Raw genomic sequence first — 19994 nt, 5'->3', positions numbered from 1 at the left:
AATAAACATGGTGGACATCAACCTGTGATTTTCTTATTGTCAAAAGAAATCCATCCCTGTAATCCTCGTTGTTCTTCAAAAATGTCTGGTCAGTGTTATGCGTGTACAGCAGAGTTTGGAGTATTTAAAAAAGAGGTAAATGGTGATCCCATCTATTCTAAGATCAATGACAAATGTCCACTCTATCCATCACTATCACTGTATCAGTCACTATTCAGTAATTCACTCGCATCACTACACTATCACTATATCAGAATGAGAAGAGAGAGAGAGAGTAAGACCATGCGAGTAGTACACTGAATTCAGTGAAGACAAAGCCCACCCGTGAGAACAACCTAGGCCAACTTCGGACTCTGTGACCCTTGGCCTTTGTTCTAGGTGAAGCGCATGAGAGTGGTCTGCGCCCAAATAAACGTACAAGGACGTTGTCTAATGTGACGTGATATGATAACATGTGAGGGTCAGGAAAAGATTGTCACATCAAACTCACTCTCTTAATACTCGCCCTGCATTTTGACATTTCTATTTCAATTGTAAATGTCGCATCCTGAAAAATTGAATATGAGTTCTTGCTTTTTACTTTCAGCATGCCTGCAAAAACTGTGGCTTTGGATTTTGCAGCAAGTGTTTGTCAAACAAAATTGAGATACCGAAATTGAACAATGAGAAGCACAGTGTATGCTCAAAATGCTACAACATTATGACAGGGTAAGAAAAGTATTATCTTGCTTCTGCAAGTTCTTGGCATGCACACCAGAGATGAGTAACTTCATTGACTCCTGACTAAAGATGCCATAGAATCTTTTGTGACCAGCATCAAAATGAAACTTCAAAGCATTCAGAAATGATGTCTTTAATATCATTGATAGCTTTTTTCTGATTTTAGGAAAACAAAGCCAAAGGTTGTCAAGCTGTCACCACCTGAAAATTATAAAAAGTAGGTATATGATGATAGAAAAAAATTCGTCAGACTCATCAGAATGTCTAAGAATATCTTATGATCAATAATTCAAAAATGTATACATATGTGTCCTTATAGTATATTTAGTAATTTGTATGTAAGTGAGAATGCCACCAGTATCAAATAGGATCTCACATATCTGCTTGGTACCAAAAGTTTACTTATGAAGTTTCTTATCTCATCCTCTATTTTTCCTAGGAGAGTTGCAGCTTATGAGAGTCGGACACAGGGTGGGCCTGCAGCATCCAGTGGCACAACAAGGTCAGGGAAATCTGAACGTGACCAAATAGAAGAAAAGTACAAGTATTACAACATGACTAAAGAAGACATAGCTCTAGCGAAAAGGCTGGAGCGACTCAAGGATGATGATAAGCAAAAGGGTAGGTGTTGTTTCCTTGTAACATTGGGAAAGCCACTTTACTTCAATAACAATGTCTTGTTGCATGAGAATCTCCAAATAATCCTAGGAAAAAAACGTTTACTTACCTGCAACTGGAAAACTACACTGCAGTGGATTCTAAATCATGCCTCGACCCAGATTTGTTTTAGTGCCATGATTGGGCACAACTAAAAAAACAGTAGCCAAGATGGTAAATGGAATATGTCCCAAGAAACAGTACCCAAAAAGATTATTATTGCTAGAAATGGTAAACAAACTATATATTTGTCATAGAAGAAAATTACATGTACTTGATTTTAGTACTTGCCTATGCATAGTACAGTAAGAAAACTTTCTCTGTCTCTAATGTTTCAGTATCCTCTCCAGACAAAACTGGTGATAAAGGCAGTAAAGAAGTTCCGTCTAGGCAAGAATTAGAAGAGAAGCTGGCTCGTTTGAAGGGCCAAGATCCAACAAAAGTTACCAAGAATCAAGGGGCACAGGTAGGTAGTGCTGAACTATGATTGGCGGCCATATAAGTTAATCGCACATTAAGGCAAAATGATGTGCTTCACAGTGTTTTCATTGAGGAAATCACTGGTGGTTATTTTTGTCAGTAAGGAAGTTTTCAATCTCATAAACTGGAATCTTCTCGCAAAAAGATAAGAAATAGAAGATTTTGAGCATGTGGCCTTTAGAAACAAGCATTAGCTATTACTTGAATAATGACACAGGTTTCTTGCTTTAGTTTTACCGTGCACCAGACAGAAGGACTCAGCAGGAAGAGATGAGGGACTTGATGGATGAGATGTTCGATGAAGTTCAACTTGATAGTAGACATCCTAAACCAGAGGATGAAATAGCTGCCAGACTTGCTCGGCTTAAAGATCAAGAGCCACCCAAGACAGGTGGGTAGTTACATCTTATATAGAGCATGCATGATGTTACATGTAGTGTACCCCCCCCCCCCCCCCATTTTGGAAACATCTTTAAAAAACTGACCAGGAATTTGAGTGCAAAGCGCCAGTTTTTCTCTGAATCCTGGAACCACCGAAAATCTGGATATCACTGCAGTGTCCCAATGTCCAATTATGGACCAATATTTGACTCGACTCACTGATGAGTGCTTATGGCCCGTCTCTGCATAAGTCTTTCATGCTGCGTATCACACATAAGTAAGTTGTTTATGGGCAGTGTGGCATCAAGAAGCAATAGCAGCAGACTTGTGCTGTCTTGACAGAGTTGTACTATCCCATTCACACAACATGTTTTCCTAGATTTTCAGCAATTGATAAAGGTTTTGTTTTCTTTCTTAGATTCCGATGTGCCCAACAACCTGAACAAAAGCAGCACCCATCTTGATGAGCAGTATGTGATGAATATTCCCGCCGACAACGAAGGGAATCCTCGCAAGAACCAGGATGACGCGGACAAGAAGATGCTGCTTGAGATGAACCAGTTGATTGCGCAGACGGCCCAAGAGCTGGAGATCGATGCCAAGAAGGCGCTGGATGACCTCGCTAAAGATAAGGATTTGATGGAGAGGTTGAAGACACTAAAAGAAGAGGGGAAAGAGAGAGGTGAGAGAATAGGTCAGACTGTTTGCTTGCCTGAGGGATGATGATTCTTACTTGTTACAGTAGGACCGGGTGATTGGCCTAATGACTCTGACTTCGACTCTAACCTGAAAAAGGGCATCACCAACTGACACCTTAACCACATTTTATTGCTTAATACTTGCAATGATTGTATTATTGGTGCCTCCTCACATTTTAGGTAAATCTAACAGTGACCTTGACCTGAATGAAACTGGTGAAGATAGCGATGAAGAAGACGAGGAACACACCATCAAGAGGCTCATCAAACAGGTACATACTGATGAGGATCTTCATAGCCGAGTGGTTTACCCAGAATCTCAACTCTGGATTAACGGAAGAACCAGCGTGCGTCTATCCAAAGAGCTATACACCGGTCTTTTCAAGGGTGTGTTCGGTTATCTTGGAACCGCCCATCACAGTGCTTCACTTTAGCTCAACTAGGGATGGTGTTTTCTGTGCATTGCATCCCCTGATCGTCACTAGTAGTGAGTTGGCTGTCGAACTATTTTGCTGTGTTTGAAATCTTGGAGTTTTTGTCTGTTTCAGTGTCTGGAAGAAAGCAAAATCGACGACAGCGTTGAAGCGTCAGGACACGGTGAATTGCTCCACAAACCACACAAGAAATCCAACGTACCACCAGAGGAGAGCCACAAGCCTGATCCTGATGAACTTCCCTGGTGTAGTTTATGTAACTCGGACGCTGTGCTCAGGTGCTATGACTGTGATGGAGATCTGTACTGTATGACATGTTTCAAGTGAGTACTTTCACCATTCTCCTCAACTATACAGAAAAGATGCAAAGCCCATTCAAGTGCAAAGTGCAATCTTTAGACATGCAACGGAATGTAATTTGTCTACATCTAGTGTAACGCCCAAAATCATCATATAGGTTTTGGTAGTTTTGTATTTGCATTTTATTTGATGTCTAGGTATTCATAGATCACACTTTAATAATTTACTTTCTCAGTCATGTAGGTCTGTATGATGTCTCATGTACTTTATGCTTGTTTAAAGTTAGTTAGGTGTGGGTGCCTGTCACCGTTAATTAGTATACAACTCAGAACTTTCTAGGAATTGAGGTCCGGCATCCTCCGAGGACTGTCCATAGTTTATGTGACACTTCTTTGCTATCTTCGGTAGTCTTTGATGTAACTCTTTCCCAGCATCTTAAGAATTTACAACTTCCTGCAGCTTGCAGTTAGTTTCCTCTCTGAAGAGTGATATGTCCTGGTACGCCTTTCATAAATCGGTTTGACCATGGGTCACTTTCAGGATGTTAGAACTTTGTTACTTTAGAAGATTCAGTGAGACCTAGGTTGTGAAGGTGGCAAGACGTGCCTCTTCTTTTGCTTTGGACAAACGGTCCAAATAGGCAAGGTGGCAAAGTGCCCCTTCTGTTTCTTTCTGGACAAATGGTCCAGCCTGTGAAGGCCTAAAGTAGGCTAGGTGGCAAATGTGCCCCATATTCTTTCGTTCTGGACGGATGGTCCAGCAGTTTATTTTGATTTGATAGAGCCAGCCTTGTAAGTAGAGTTATAATTCTCGATTTGTCGTTTTCTGTTTTAACGAGATAATTTAGGTTTCTTATAGAATCAATATGTTTAGGATTTTTACTTTCAATATTGCAGATTGAACCACTTCATGAACACTTCATGAACACTTCATGAATACTACACTTCACGTCGTTACGTTTCAAGCAACTTCATTGTCACTTCGTTCCTGTATGAATACTTCACGTTGTTTCGATCACTTAAGTGTGAACTGTATGCGGTATACAAGTTTGTGGAGTAATTAAAAGTGTGTATCAATACTGGACCTATACATTTATTTCGTTTATTCTCGTTGTGAGAATGGAAAGGCCTCACTCACCCCATGTGGACTAAAGGAGAGTCCACATTCAGTTCAATAAGGATCTGACTCAGTTCAAGGAGCTGATTCAGTTGAAGGACAGTTCAAAGGGAGCTGCATTCTGAAGAATACGCTTCAAAGATACCTATTGGATCGCGGACTACGGATCAAGGGATTCGTGGACTTGATGGTGACAGAAGAAGAAGGATTTCAACCGACAGGAATTGACCGGACTGAAAGTTTAAACGGAACTCTCTACTGGTGACATTCAAAGGACTGACGTTGTTATCCACTAAAGGTTTAAAATGGCAGATTCAGAAATGAAACTGTTGAAGAAGCAACGTAGTGTTGCTAAGGGACTTGTGACGAGGACTCTTAAGGGTGTTGAAAGCATTAGGTTGGATGTAGAACACTTACCTCAGGTGATGGAAATAAGTGAGAAAGTAGGCAAGTATTTTGATCAGTTCTTGGCATGTCATAATAGGTATCATTCTGCTTTAGTAGACCTTGATGAAATAAGGAAATCCAACGAGTATTGTGACAGGGTTATTTGCCTCATGCGCGCATTCAGGGCTGACATTTCTGCTTGGGTTGATTATGCTGAACAAATGGCAATTGATGCAACTCGGTCAGAATCTGTAGTCAGTGTCCAACCTCAGGATTCAGTTTCGAATGTAGGGTCTGATAGGTCTGCCAAGAGCATGAAAAGTGGTTCTAGTAAGACTAGAAGTTCCACCAGCAGCAGGTTATCGTACGCCCTTATGGAAGCTGCCACCTCCAGAGCCATGTATGAAGCAGAGGCTGTTCTGCTCCAGGAACGCCAGGCCCTTGCCAAGAAGGAGCTTGAATTGACCCAGGAGAAAGAGGCCCTAGAGCTGAAGACAAAGGTCGCAAAAGCACGAGCCAAGGAGAAGGCCTACAAGGACCACTCCCTCGTCAAACCTGTAGATGTACAGGATGTTCGTGTCCGTGATGAGTCATGGAAGTCAAGCCTCAATCCGGACATACCTCCCTTCAGGCCTAGAATGCCAAGTCAGATGTGCCATAGTACGCCCACGCAAGAATCACCTGTCACACGAGAGGTAAAGTTTACCGATGGTCCTGTATTTAGACAACCCACATCAAGCCGCCCAGCTGGCAGTGATGGAGCGTGCCATCAACATCAATACGGATGCCAATTATCAGAAGTATCGAATATCACAACAACAGAGTCTGACACGCATCACAATAGTAGGCCTAATGACACTTACCAGGTCAAGGAAGCATGCTCACCAGGAAGTCAAGATGTGAGTTTGGCTTTGTCAACTTTACCGGATGCATTGTTGCGAGTTCTCGACCAAGGGCAGAAGCAACAACAACTGCTTCTGGACACCTTACAGCTCCCCAAGGTTGACTTGATGACGTTCGATGGTGATCCATCGAAGTATTGGATGTTCATCAGAGCATTTGAACACTCTGTGGACAAACACACCCTAGATGACAGTGTCAAACTTAGCAGGCTATTGAGGTTCTGTACTGGCAAGGCCAGGCGAGTGATAGAAAGCTGTGCAGTGAAAGAGCCTGCTGCAGGCTATAAGTTAGCCAGGAGCCTATTGAAGGATAGGTTTGGTAACGATTTCGTAGTGTCCCAAACTTGGGTGGACAAGATAACAAATAGGAAACCCATTAGGGCCTCTGATCCGGAAGCTTTAAGGGATTTGGCCGATGACCTGCGGAATTGTGTTGAAACATTGACATCTATGGGTAGGCTAGATAGGCTTAATGAGAACAGCCTAGTTCAAATAATCGAAAGATTGCCGCTGTACTTACAAAATAAGTGGAAGGGGGCAGCCTACAAAATAAGGCAGGAAGCAAGGTCACCTTCCATTCAAGATATGTTGTGGTTTGTCTCGAAGGCAGCAGACGAGGCAAATGATCCAGTTTTCGGGAAATGTGGTCTGAAAGATGCCAAAGATGACACCAAGAAGCCAAAGGACTTTAGGACAAGATCATCAGGAAAAGTTGGACCTGCATCCTTTGGTACCCAAGTAGATGACGACAAGAAAGGTAATAGAAGTTGCCCAGTGTGCCATGAGGCCCATCTGCTGTACTTGTGCAGTAAGTTCAAGGCCATGAAACCCCAAGAGAGGATGTCAGTTGTTCGCCAGGAAAGAGTATGTCTGAACTGCCTAACTCCAGGTCATTTTGTGGCTCGATGCACGAGGACGATGACGTGTGGGGTCAGTGGTTGTACCTTGAAGCACAACAGACTTCTCCACATAGATAAGCCACCAAAGCCCAAGCCTCCTGAGATTGGTGCCAAGAAAGTTGAAGATGCGGTGAAGAAACCAGAGGGAACATCTTCATCAAGTCATGTCACTGGGGCCGGTAGGACACACGTGATGTTGCCAGTTGTTCCAGTAAGAGTCAGGGGACACGATGGTGGTAAGTTTGTAGAAACGTACGCTTTATTGGACAGTGGATCAACCACCACTTTCTGTTCTGAGAGCATTGTTAGAGAGTTAGCTTTAACAGGAACAATGTCTACTATGGAGCTGACCACCCTGGAAAATGATCGTAAACCGGTAACTACCTTTGAGTACAAACTAGAAGTAACGGACCCTCACGAGAAGGAGACGATTGCACTGCCAAAGGTGTTCACCAGGCCAACTCTGAATATAAATCAAGGTGTGGTCGTACCCAAAGATCTAGAAGATTGGGGACACCTTCAAGACCTGGATTTGCCAGTTGTAGATAGTCACCGGATCGAGCTGTTGATTGGCCAAGATGTACCCGAAGCGCTGATACCACTCGAGGTGAAGAGAGGTGAGATCGGAGCACCATATGCCATCAGGACTGCTTTGGGATGGACCCTTAACGGACCAATTGACTCACATAACCAGTGTCACATGGTTAATGTCACAACCACCGTCAGTGACCTAGGACTGCAGAAGCAGGTAGAAAAGCTATGGAAGTTGGAAAACGTAGGGGGAGATGACCAAGGCATGTCAGTAAATGATCGCAAGGTGATCTCTCTGTGGGATAAGTCCATCCAGCACAAAGACGGCCACTATGTTCTGCCCATCCCATTCAAGGCTACAGATCCAAGTCTGCCAGACAACCTCATCATGGCGAAGCGGCGATTGGAACATCTTGGGAGGAGGCTGCAAAAGGACCTGGACCTTCACCGGAAGTACACGGCGGAAATAGATCTTCTACTAGAAAAGGGGTATGCAGAAGAGGTCCCACGAGACGAAATTAGTCGGAGAGATGGCGGTGTATGGTATCTGCCACATCATCCGGTACTGAACCCTAAGAAGCCAGAAAAGACCAGGATAGTGTTCGATTGCGCTGCAAGATTTCGAGAAACGTCACTGAATGATCGAGTGCTCCAAGGTCCCGATCTTACAAATAAGTTGGTGGGTGTCCTGATAAAGTTCAGACAGGAACATGTTGCCTTCATGGCGGACATAGAGGCAATGTTCCACCAAGTTGAAGTCGTCAAGAATGATCGCGACACACTACGCTTCCTGTGGTTTGAAGATGGAGATATATCAAAGGACCCAAAGGTCTACAGAATGACACGGCACCTTTTTGGAGGTGTTTGGAGCCCCAGCTGTGCCAATTATGCTCTGAAAAGGACAGCAAGAGACAACGAAGCCCACTTCAGCCTTGAAGCAAAGGAGACGGTGGAGCAGTGCCATTACGTGGATGACTGCTTGAAATCGGTCCCTGCTGAAGCAGGAGGGATTAAATTGGCACACGAGGTATGTAAGCTGCTGGCCAAGGGTGGTTTTCGTCTGACGAAATGGATCAGCAACAGCAGGGAGCTACTCAAGACATTGCCTGCAGCAGAATTGGGGAAAGGGGTCAGGAACCTTGACCTAGACAAAGATGGACTGCCGACAGAGAGGGCGCTTGGGATGTTATGGGATGTAAGTGAAGACACCTTCCGACCCAGCATTAGCATACAAGACCGTCCACCCACCAAACGAGGGGTCCTCAGCATTCTGAGCTCCGTCTACGACCCGCTTGGTTTGGTAAGCCCTTACGTCCTTTTGGCAAAGATCATATTCCAGGACCTTTGCCGGAGCAGTATTGGATGGGACGACAACATGCCGGATAGCCACCAAGAGCAATGGAGAAGATGGTGTGATGATCTTCGGAAGTTAGAGAGGTTTAAGGTCCCTCGCTGCTTGAAGTCGAAAGGTTTGGGACCCTTGGTGCACAACACACTACATCACTTTTCAGATGCTTCCGAGAGAGGTCTAGGCGCTGTCACATATCTCAGAACAGAAGATGCTGATGGTGAAGTTCACTGTGCCTTGGTGATGGCTAAGGCGAAACTGGCTCCAATAAAGGCAACCACGATCCCAAGGCTGGAGCTAGCTGCGGCAGTAGAATCGGTGAAACTGGACAAGGTGATCCGGAAGGAATTGGAAATTCCCATTCATGCTTCAGTCTTCTGGACTGACAGCATGATAGTCCTACATTACATCGCGAACGAAGAGAAGCGCTTCCAGACCTTTGTTGCAAATAGGGTTGCAAAAATACATGAAAGTTCATCCCCTTCTCAATGGAGACACGTGGATACAGATACAAATCCTGGAGATGACGTATCACGAGGCCTGACAGCGGATGAACTGATTACAAACAAGAGGTGGTTGTATGGGCCAAGCTTCCTGTGGCTCCCGGAGTGTGACTGGCCGCAGACACCAGCTATAAACATACAAGAAGACGACAGCTTCAAGTTGGAGGAGAAGGTCCAAACAAAGGTTTATGCAACGGATAAACTAGAGGGAGCATCAGCCAAAGGTGATGTAATCAAGCGCCTCATAGAAAGACACTCCAGTTGGAGCAAGCTCAAGAAGTCGGTAGCATGGATCTTGCGAGCTAAGACGATGCTACGAAACAAGGCTAGGAATCGCCAACACAATGGTGTTGGTGTCGTGCCCATTGAGTCAGGTAGTATAAAGATACCAGAGCTGAGGAGGGCAGAGATTGAGATAGTCAAGTTTGCACAAAGGGGTATGAATCAAGACACTAAAGCCAGGTCAAATCCAATACGTAAACTCAAACCGATGAAGGATGAAAACGGAGTAGTGTGTGTGGGCGGCCGTCTCAACAATGCCATGCTTTCCTACAGGGCGAAGCACCAGATGATCCTTCCCAAGAGACTCCACGTGGTAGAACTAATCATCAGTCATTATCACAAGATCACGGGACACTCAGGGATTGAGCGAGTTCTTACTGAGATTCGACAAAGGTTCTGGATCGTCAAGGGGCGGGCTGCAGTCAGAAGGGTAAATCTGAGGTGCACACATTGCCGGAAGTGCAATGCAAAGCCAATGAAGCAGCAAATGGCAGATCTACCGTCAGATAGGGTGAACCCACCAAAGGCGCCATTTACATATGTGGGACTGGATTACTTCGGACCATTCCAAGTGAAGATGGGAAGAGGAAGGAAGAGAGCCAAAAGATATGGCTGCATCTTTACATGTCTGACATCTAGAGCTATTCATTTAGAAGTCGCGGGATCCCTAGACACGGATTCGTTCATCAACGCACTGCAGCGCTTCATTAGCAGAAGAGGCCGACCTGAAAGGATTCGGTCGGACAATGGTACGAACTTTGTCGGGGGCCGAAAAGAGTTGAAGCAAGCCTTGGCAGAGTGGAACCTGCAGCATATTGAGAGCTACATGCAGCAGCAAGACATTGATTGGACATTTAACCCCCCAGCGGCATCTCACATGGGAGGAAGTTGGGAAAGGATGATACGGTCAGTAAGGAAGGTGATGTCAGGGATATTGAAGGAGCAGGTACCTTCCGAGGACGGACTCACAACGCTGATGTGTGAAGTTGAGGCCATTATAAATGGACGCCCCATCACCAGACTGTCTGATGATCCAGAAGACCTGGAACCATTGACCCCGAATCATCTGTTGCTTCTGCGCAGAGGACCAACATTACCACCAGGGCTCTTCGTGAAGGACGACCTTTACAGCAAACGACGATGGCGGCACGTACAATACCTTGCCAATCTCTTTTGGAAAAGATGGACCAAGGAGTACCTTCCATCTTTACAAGAACGCCAGAAATGGCTGCAAGACGAAAGAAATGTCAAGATAGATGACATAGTCCTCATTGTTGACAACAACATGCCTAGAAATGCCTGGTCACTAGGTCGCGTGATTGAGGTATATCCAGGAAAAGATAACCGTGTCAGAGCAGTCAAGGTTAGAACCCAACATACACAACTGGTTAGACCTGTCAACAAACTGTGTTTGATTGAACCTGTAGAGGACACTGATGAAGTTGAAAATCGGATCAAGTAGTCTTGTCACCCTGCCGCGCTTCTGCAATGATGCAAATGACTGGTCACATGCATGTTGTAAGGCTGATTGATACCTATTATGCACATGTCAATTAGGCCTATGGTTTATACAGTATGCAGATTTCAATTTAGGCTTAGGTTTAGATCATACATTAATTAGGTGATTGATTTTGTTCTATGAATGTTTATTATAGGTAAATGCTGAGTCTGGAACGCATTTATGGGGCCGGAATGTAACGCCCAAAATCATCATATAGGTTTTGGTAGTTTTGTATTTGCATTTTATTTGATGTCTAGGTATTCATAGATCACACTTTAATAATTTACTTTCTCAGTCATGTAGGTCTGTATGATGTCTCATGTACTTTATGCTTGTTTAAAGTTAGTTAGGTGTGGGTGCCTGTCACCGTTAATTAGTATACAACTCAGAACTTTCTAGGAATTGAGGTCCGGCATCCTCCGAGGACTGTCCATAGTTTATGTGACACTTCTTTGCTATCTTCGGTAGTCTTTGATGTAACTCTTTCCCAGCATCTCAAGAATTTACAACTTCCTGCAGCTTGCAGTTAGTTTCCTCTCTGAAGAGTGATATGTCCTGGTACGCCTTTCATAAATCGGTTTGACCATGGGTCACTTTCAGGATGTTAGAACTTTGTTACTTTAGAAGATTCAGTGAGACCTAGGTTGTGAAGGTGGCAAGACGTGCCTCTTCTTTTGCTTTGGACAAACGGTCCAAATAGGCAAGGTGGCAAAGTGCCCCTTCTGTTTCTTTCTGGACAAATGGTCCAGCCTGTGAAGGCCTAAAGTAGGCTAGGTGGCAAATGTGCCCCATATTCTTTCGTTCTGGACGGATGGTCCAGCAGTTTATTTTGATTTGATAGAGCCAGCCTTGTAAGTAGAGTTATAATTCTCGATTTGTCGTTTTCTGTTTTAACGAGATAATTTAGGTTTCTTATAGAATCAATATGTTTAGGATTTTTACTTTCAATATTGCAGATTGAACCACTTCATGAACACTTCATGAACACTTCATGAATACTACACTTCACGTCGTTACGTTTCAAGCAACTTCATTGTCACTTCGTTCCTGTATGAATACTTCACGTTGTTTCGATCACTTAAGTGTGAACTGTATGCGGTATACAAGTTTGTGGAGTAATTAAAAGTGTGTATCAATACTGGACCTATACATTTATTTCGTTTATTCTCGTTGTGAGAATGGAAAGGCCTCACTCACCCCATGTGGACTAAAGGAGAGTCCACATCTAGTGCATATTGCTGCAGTTTAGATGTGGAACTGATTATGTTTTTACAGTTTGATCGTGATTGATCCTTTCTGTTTCTCTTTTCAGGAAAGGGCATGATAAGTATGAAATAAAGGAACATCGAACCACAAGGTATAGACCGCCAAAAAAAGCCGACACGTAATGGACTTGAGGGCACATTTTGGTGTTGTGACTTTAGGTTGTGCTTTATGATGAATTCGAAATATATGTGCTTGTTTTAATGGGTGTTTGGGGCAACTGCTGCTGGCAGACACTATCTGGCAGAGGGTCGAAAATTCCAAGTGTTGGTACATTGGACCAGTAACAAGGCGATTCCTTCTTGCAAAAGGTCCTTGTAAACTGGAATATTGGGCAATCACTTTTGGCTGTCGAAGGCGGAAGACATTTTTTTACCTACATGTAAGAAGTTGTTGGTGTAGCTCAAGCAAATTCTATGCAAACTAGTGTCCAGTATTGTGTACATGCTGAATTAGCATCCTACAAAAGCGTGTCCTTCAAATGAAGATACAGGCAAAAATATTGAGAATTCATAACAATTACATGTATTTGCTGGACTTTCCTTCTGATAGACATGTGCCAAATATCTCATGTTATCAATCATGAAATGCTTATTGTTAATATGCCAAGTAAGCTAAATAGTATTTATGTTGTGTATTTATATCACAATTAGTTATAAACTGCGGTACTTTAGTTAGAGCCAGGTATTTTTAGCTGCTATACACATGAACTTGTGGTCATTTTCTACCAGTCGGTATGTATGTATTCAATGTAGTAAGGACTATGAAAGTTTTGAAGGCCTTGACAAAGAATTTGTCTTGAGGGGCAAGTGTTATCACATTCTATGAATAAACATCTCATTTTCAATTACCTGTGATTTTTGTTTACTCCTTTTGCTATTAAAAGCGACTGACCACACAGAAGAGCAATCATGCTTATGAAGGACATATCCTCTTGCAACCATGTTGTGAAGTCTCATCCAGACGGAAATGACGCATCAGATGATCTGGTCTCTGGTCATGGAGAAAACTAGTTGTTTGGGCAGGGGGTGACAATCAGGTGTCCAGTCATGGAGCTCGAAGACTTGAGTAAAAATCCTCTCATGGCCCATAGGTGTGTGCATGGCTTGGAGCCCAATCCAAAAGGACAACTACAGCTAAAAATAACCTCCCGGAGGACACAGACTTGAAGCATTTACTGAGGGACCATTGCACAAGTACTGCATATGGGGATAGAAGCTTTTCTATCAGTGGTCAAAGACTATGCAATGCTTTTACCATGCTCATTGCAAACGATAGCAGACACAGAGAAATTCATGGCCGATGATTTAAAGACATTTCTCTTCAGATGGGTCTATAGAGTGGTGGTGGAGGAAAAAGGCTGGATGCCTTTGACATGAGCTTTCTATGCCATTCTAAAGATCAGTTGGTTCGATTGTGTCAGGAACTATGAGTTCAGGAGAAGAACGCGTCAACCCCCATTCTCGCTGTTGGTGTAAAGAGCACACTACGTTGGTTTGGGCACGTATGTCAAATGGAGTCAGCAAGACTTCCCAAGAATGTGGGCAAGCAGCGAAGAGGATGCAGGACTCACTGGATACGATATTGTAGCCTGTAATGCAGAGAGCACTGGAGTTGCAAGAGACTTGTTGACACAGACAGCTCAAGACCTTAATGCCTAGAGGGATGTGGTGACACAGTTGAAATGTCAAGTTGCAGGATTGAGAGACTGCTCTCGGTGCAAGTTGCATTGGGAGTACAGCAGTGCAGGTGTTGATCTGGTCACCACTATCAGCTTGTTCTGTGGTCACCAGTATAGGTGAAAGTATGGTCCAAGGGCCGAACAGCAGAGGTCACAAGTGCCAGAGTAGTGAAGTTGTTGGGGGAGAAAAGTAAGGTAAAAATATTGCCTTGGTCACCACTATCAGCTTGTTCTGTGGTCACCAGTATAGGTGAAAGTGTGGTCCGAGGGGCCGACAGCAGAGGTCACAAGTGCCAGAGTAGTGAAGTTATTGGGGGTGGAACAGTAAGGTAAAAATCTCACCTTGTCACAGAGAAAGTGGGTCACAGGAGGCAGAGCAGCGATGGTGCAAACCTGGTTACTAGTATTGGTGAACATCTAGTTCAAAGGGTGGAACAGCCAAGGTCACAGTCTGGTTTCAATTAACGAAGAAAGTGCAGTCTTCGTGGCAGAGTAGTGGAGTTCAAGCTGTATTGTCAATGGTCACTCCACACGCAAATGAGTGAATAGTTATGCAGGGAAAATTCGAGTCTCTGGTTGAAGAGAAAGCAAGCCAATCAGAGGCAGAGCAGTGGAGGTGTAGATCTGGTATAAATCAGCACCAGCAAGCCAATCAGGGGCAGAGCAGTGGAGGTGTAGATCTGGTTATCAGCACCAGCAAGCCATTAGGGGCAGAAAGTGGAGGACACATGTTGTAAGTGCAGTGTTAGTGGCCAAAGAGCGGAGCTCGAGTTCAAACTGTTTCGTCAATGGTCATTGCATATACAAATGAGTAAACAGTTATTGTTTCACGTGGCTCTGATGCTATCCCAATACACCACGGAGGGCCAGACTGATCTTAACCCTTGGTGATTGAAATGCTCAGTCATATAGTTATGAAATGAGGATGACCACAAAATTAGAAGAAGACCAATGTTCAGAAACCCGTTTTTATTCTTCATCAACAAACAAGTACAAAAGTACCAAGTGACTTAAATATGTAAAATCAAGAATTCTTTTTTAATTCTTGATAAAATGCATATTATTTTACAGCAATAAAATAACTTATCTTACACAGAAAAGACTCACTGAAATCCCAGTGGAGGAGCTAACTTTATCACAGAGATGCAGCATGAGAATGCCAAACAAGGCAGTTTCAAATTTTCACATCAAAATCACTTTGTTTTGTTACAATGACATTCGTTTAAAATCTCCAATGCACCTGTTGTAAAATCACTCGGTATTTTGCTTCTCCAAAATCAACAGATAAAGGGAGAAGAACTGCCTCACCTTTTAAGATGAGGCTAATCAAGAGACCAGTTATGTCCTTAGGCAGAATTCAATATTATGATATTATCCTAATGGTTATGACTTTATCCTAATCTATTACAATCATCATAATAATGTATTCTTTCTAGAAATCAATGTTCTTGCATACAAGAATAGTTCATAGATTTGAATCTTCAGCAGGCTCCACTGCAGACGGACAGAAATTCTAAACCTCGATGTCCACGAGTTGCATAACATTTGATCGTAATTTGCCACAGCACGGGTGCAGCACTTAGCCATGGTGATGAACGAACTTGAACTCGCTCTCGTTCGTAGCACACTCTCGATCCCACGGAGGAGATCGTTGGTCTTCAGGATGAGTAACATCTCCCTCGGGACGCTGTTCAAGATGTCGGCGATCTCCGGCAGGTAACGACTTGCCTCTGATTTGATTTCATCACCCTGAAATCATGATAAGGATGACAGTTAACAACGAGGATTGAATGGCAAGGAGATATTTCTGATGAATGGAAACTGACATAAATCCCAAGTTGAGATCCAAATCTAAGATCACATCATCTGAATACTACTACCCGAAGTTGTGAGTGTTTCTGTTTAGGACTGATACCAAACTTATTTGAAAGTAGGTATAAAATCTGAGATATCCAATCTCATATTATGTTCTTGTAGCTAGAAGTTGTAAGTTTTAAGTATCGAGCCCTTTTAAGGCACTCATGAGCACTTGAACATTCCTTTGTCTGAGTCAGTGATCTTGATCTTTTCTGAAATAACACCCTCCGCCTGCCACCCTGATGGACATACCTCTGCTTCTGTGAAATTTGTCTTGTTCACCCCTGCTGACACGGCCTCCCATGACCTTGCTGTCAGCACACAGGCAAATAGACCAAACACGTGACCACATCCCATCTTGTCTGCATAGTGCTTGATGCCGTTCACGTCCGCATTGATGATTGACGTCCATAAATGGCAATAACTGATTCGGAACTCATCGGTCAAAGTCTGGAATTACAAGTTTTCACATTCAGTCAAAGTCTTAACAATAACAACACAGCACGTTCTGGATGAACAAACATTGTCTTTAACTGTGCACTGTCTCGATTACACAGGTCAACTGCATTGGCATGACATAGCTTAGACAAAAGTCATTGGCACTATCTTTTCCCAGAAAATAGGTCCGAAACACTTTTTACCTGATATAAACCATGGTCAAGAAGCACAAGCTTGGTGCCTTGATTGGTCTTGTGGACGAGCACATTGCCAGGATGGGGATCACAGTGGATGTAACCTTTGACAAATATCATCTCGCTGTAGAGCTTGCCAAGTTTAGAAGAAACCTGTAACAAAACGGAAATATTCTCATTCTCAGAAGAAGAAAAACACTGTAATAGGGTACATATATTGGCACCCAATAGGTGGCAATGAGTATGGGTCAAAATAATGTCAAACTCAGACTATATTGATGTCGCAACTCTGTCACAAAAATGCAATACCCCAGTGACAGTCAGTGGCATGTAAATGGTGGCTGAAGTTTTCCTGGTACCCCATTGCAATGCCATTCAGTTTCGAGAGTTTGCTATCAATATGGCACTAACATTCAGTAAGGAGTTTATGTAGATTGAAAGTCAAAATTCTGGTCCCTAGTTCTCAAGTAGGCCAAATATCTAAGAACCATCTCAGATCTGTAACAAAAAGGATACAACATTGTAACTCACCTCATTCACTGATATCCCATGCCTATCCATATATTCCCTGTCATTGACTTTACCCCCTTCACAGAACTCCATCGTCAGGATGCGTTTCGTAGACAAATCCCAGTATATCTTGGGAACTTTCAAAAACGTAAACCTGCTGAACATCTTCCCCATCTTCTCACAGTTCCTGCCTTCGTGTAAGAAATCCAACTCCTTTGGAAGATTTTTCTTTGTCTCCTCTGCTAACCACATGAACTGGAACTCGGGAAAGGCCCATGCCACAGCTTTGACTAGGATTTCCATACACTTCATGTCAATGGCAGCATGCGACTGGACATCAGGATGTTGGATCTTGACGGCCACTACTCGGCCATCTTTGAGAGTAGCTTTATGGACCTGAGCGAGGGACGCAGCCCCGAGTGGCTCGTTCTCAAAACTTGTAAACAGTTCATCAACCTGGAATGAAAAATTATGCATTATGAAGAAGACATGATAATCACATACCGACATTCCAAATGTCACCTTTGAATGCTAAGAAAATCTCCAGACATAAGGATATCTCATTTTTGCTCCACAGGGAGACTTCCGTCATATTATGCTCATCTGCGTATCATTACCCAATGCATGCATATAATATTATACAATGACGCTAGAATCAAAATGGATAAAAGTTTACAGGATTCTACATACTACAGACCTCTACATTTCAATTTCAAAAGTACATGATTTCTAACCAGAATGTATCAATTACTAACGTCTTTTCCAAGGTCTTCCTTGATGACTTTCTGAAGTCGATTGACCGGTGTCTGGGGTGCATCGCTGTGTAAGACTTTCAACGTGCTGACATACTCTGGTGGTAGCAAGTAATCCAATGCCCCGAGATGCTGGCCGACTTTGATAAAACAGCCTCCATTGAGACAGCATAGTTCACGCAACTTCTCAGCAGATCGGAGATGAAGCTATAAGAAGGAACATAATGTAAAACCTCTCCATCAAGCATTGGCTCCGACAAATGCTGTCCTTTCAAAAAAAGAGTGATGACCTGATTGGAGTCCCTAATTGTTCATGGAAATTGAATTGAACTCTTCAAAGAAAAAACCTCAATCTTTTCACTCACACATTCATCAACATTTATCAACCCCTGCACTTTGGGAGTCCAGCAATTTTTATCAAGGATCAAGACATTGCTGTGGCCAGAATGCAGGACCCCTCCTTTCTCACTTACTTAAGAAAAGATAAAACGATGATGGCCTCTGACCAGAATACTACATGTGCTTACCTTTGACTTAATTACCACATACTCTTCACTTTCAGTATCAAGTCCCTTCAGTGTTTTCTTATAATCCCAGCCAATGCCCGTTATCTGAAATTAGTGAAAAATAGCCAAAACTGAGGACAAGGATTGGGATGATTTAAAGCATGATGGTAGGCATTTCCATGGAATGCTTTGCAAAGGTTTTTATTGATTTCAAGTTTAATGACGGTTGACTGCAGGTTTCCTAGGTCAGATCTCAGAATGATACCAAAGAAATAAGGTTCTTTCTATGTTGGTTCATTGCTAACAGTTTCTGAAAATGAATGAAAAGGAATGAAATGTGTCACTCAGAACACAGTTTCAATTCATGAATATATCTTTCACATCCTAAATCTATATCGAAGAGTCCTTTTATCGCTTAAGGTCATGCCATAATTTCCCATGAAAATCTGGCAATATTTGTGATGTACAAATGTGATGTTGGCAATAAGTGAATAACAGACAACAGGCCAAAGCATGCGATGTTACCATACTTGGATACTACGCTATTACTTACAAAAAGAGCAGCCCGTCCAAATCTAAATATCCCTGTTGACTTCACATCCACTAAACCTGACTTTTGGACCACAAATCCTCCAGACCCTGCCACTGCAGCTACTGCAACACTTTTTGTAAGTTGCCTCAGCATGGCGTTTACGTTCACTTAAAACAGTTGAAGGTCATTGAATGTTGTAGACACTTCAATAAATCAAATTTGTCTATCGTTATTGTCACTATTGACAGATGACTGATATGAGGAATTCGTCCAAAAGTGCGAGTGATGATCTTCATGTCAAATGACACTAATTCTGTCCTTTTAGTGTGACATTCATGTTCAAAAAGTTTCTGTAGGAAAGTGTGACATGTGTGTGTGTACAATTTACATGTACAGGCCTACAAGTTTTTTTTCACTAATTAACACACCTGATTTTTTCACTAATTAACACCACTGATTCACGTCAATCTACGTTATTCTGGTGGTGGATGATTAAAGGCTGATTAATGGTTATGTCAGTAAGGTTTAAAATTCCATTTTCTATGCAATTCACACAAAATGACAACAAATAACAGTTTATGTAAAATCAGAAAATGCAGAAGTGGTTCTGGTGGTGGTTGCACGACAGCAAAACCTTTTCATACATTCTCGATTTCAGGTGCACTACATAACTCGTCTCCACGATTGATTTAGGTCGTAAATCTTCCATTTCTTAAAATAATTTAGTAAACTAGTGATTTACCGTTAGTTTTATTGTATATTTATGAGGAGATAATCCTTAAAACGGTAATTGAAATTAAGCCCTGGACTCGAGAATTGAAATGGCTCAAACTCGCACAGTGACGAAATTAATCAGAATTGTAACAAGGTCAAGGACGAGTGCATCCTGAGATACAGGTGTTTGATACTCCTGTACCTCGTTTATCAAACTCGCACAGTGACGAAATTAATCAGAATTGTAACAAGGTCAAGGACGAGTGCATCCTGAGATACTGGTGTTTGATACTCCTGTACCTCGTTTACAAAAATATCGAGAGGGGAGAAGGTTATGTCAGGATGGGACGAGCCTTCTGGTTGTGACTTCGTCCATTATATGACCGAAATGGGGAATACATGTATGGC

The 19994-nt window shown here is 42.8% G+C and overlaps 2 protein-coding genes across 2 annotated transcripts; one reads left to right on the top strand and one right to left on the bottom strand.

Annotated features, from left to right (window-relative positions):
- Window positions 1-6: 6 nt before the first annotated feature.
- Window positions 7-13252, top strand: LOC135484116 (abscission/NoCut checkpoint regulator-like). The gene is made up of 10 exons (XM_064765248.1): window positions 7-135; window positions 587-708; window positions 887-937; window positions 1160-1341; window positions 1716-1843; window positions 2089-2248; window positions 2657-2920; window positions 3117-3208; window positions 3485-3693; window positions 12452-13252. The coding sequence occupies exons 1-10, from the start codon at window positions 82-84 to the stop codon at window positions 12525-12527; spliced, it is 1338 nt and encodes a 445-aa protein (XP_064621318.1). The 5' UTR covers window positions 7-81; the 3' UTR covers window positions 12528-13252.
- A 1798-nt stretch (window positions 13253-15050) lies between these two features.
- Window positions 15051-19272, bottom strand: LOC135484114 (aarF domain-containing protein kinase 1-like). The gene is made up of 7 exons (XM_064765245.1): window positions 18894-19272; window positions 18362-18445; window positions 17838-18041; window positions 17104-17538; window positions 16582-16725; window positions 16193-16390; window positions 15051-15832 (listed from the first exon to the last, which is right to left on the bottom strand). The coding sequence occupies exons 1-7, from the start codon at window positions 19023-19025 to the stop codon at window positions 15497-15499; spliced, it is 1533 nt and encodes a 510-aa protein (XP_064621315.1). The 5' UTR covers window positions 19026-19272; the 3' UTR covers window positions 15051-15496.
- Window positions 19273-19994: the final 722 nt, after the last annotated feature.

The sequence above is a fragment of the Lineus longissimus genome, chromosome 3, assembly GCF_910592395.1.
Source record: "Lineus longissimus chromosome 3, tnLinLong1.2, whole genome shotgun sequence".
Lineage (NCBI taxonomy): Eukaryota > Metazoa > Nemertea > Pilidiophora > Heteronemertea > Lineidae > Lineus > Lineus longissimus.
The sequence above is the reverse complement of the archived record's forward strand: the minus strand, read 5'-3'. Positions and strand labels throughout refer to the sequence as shown.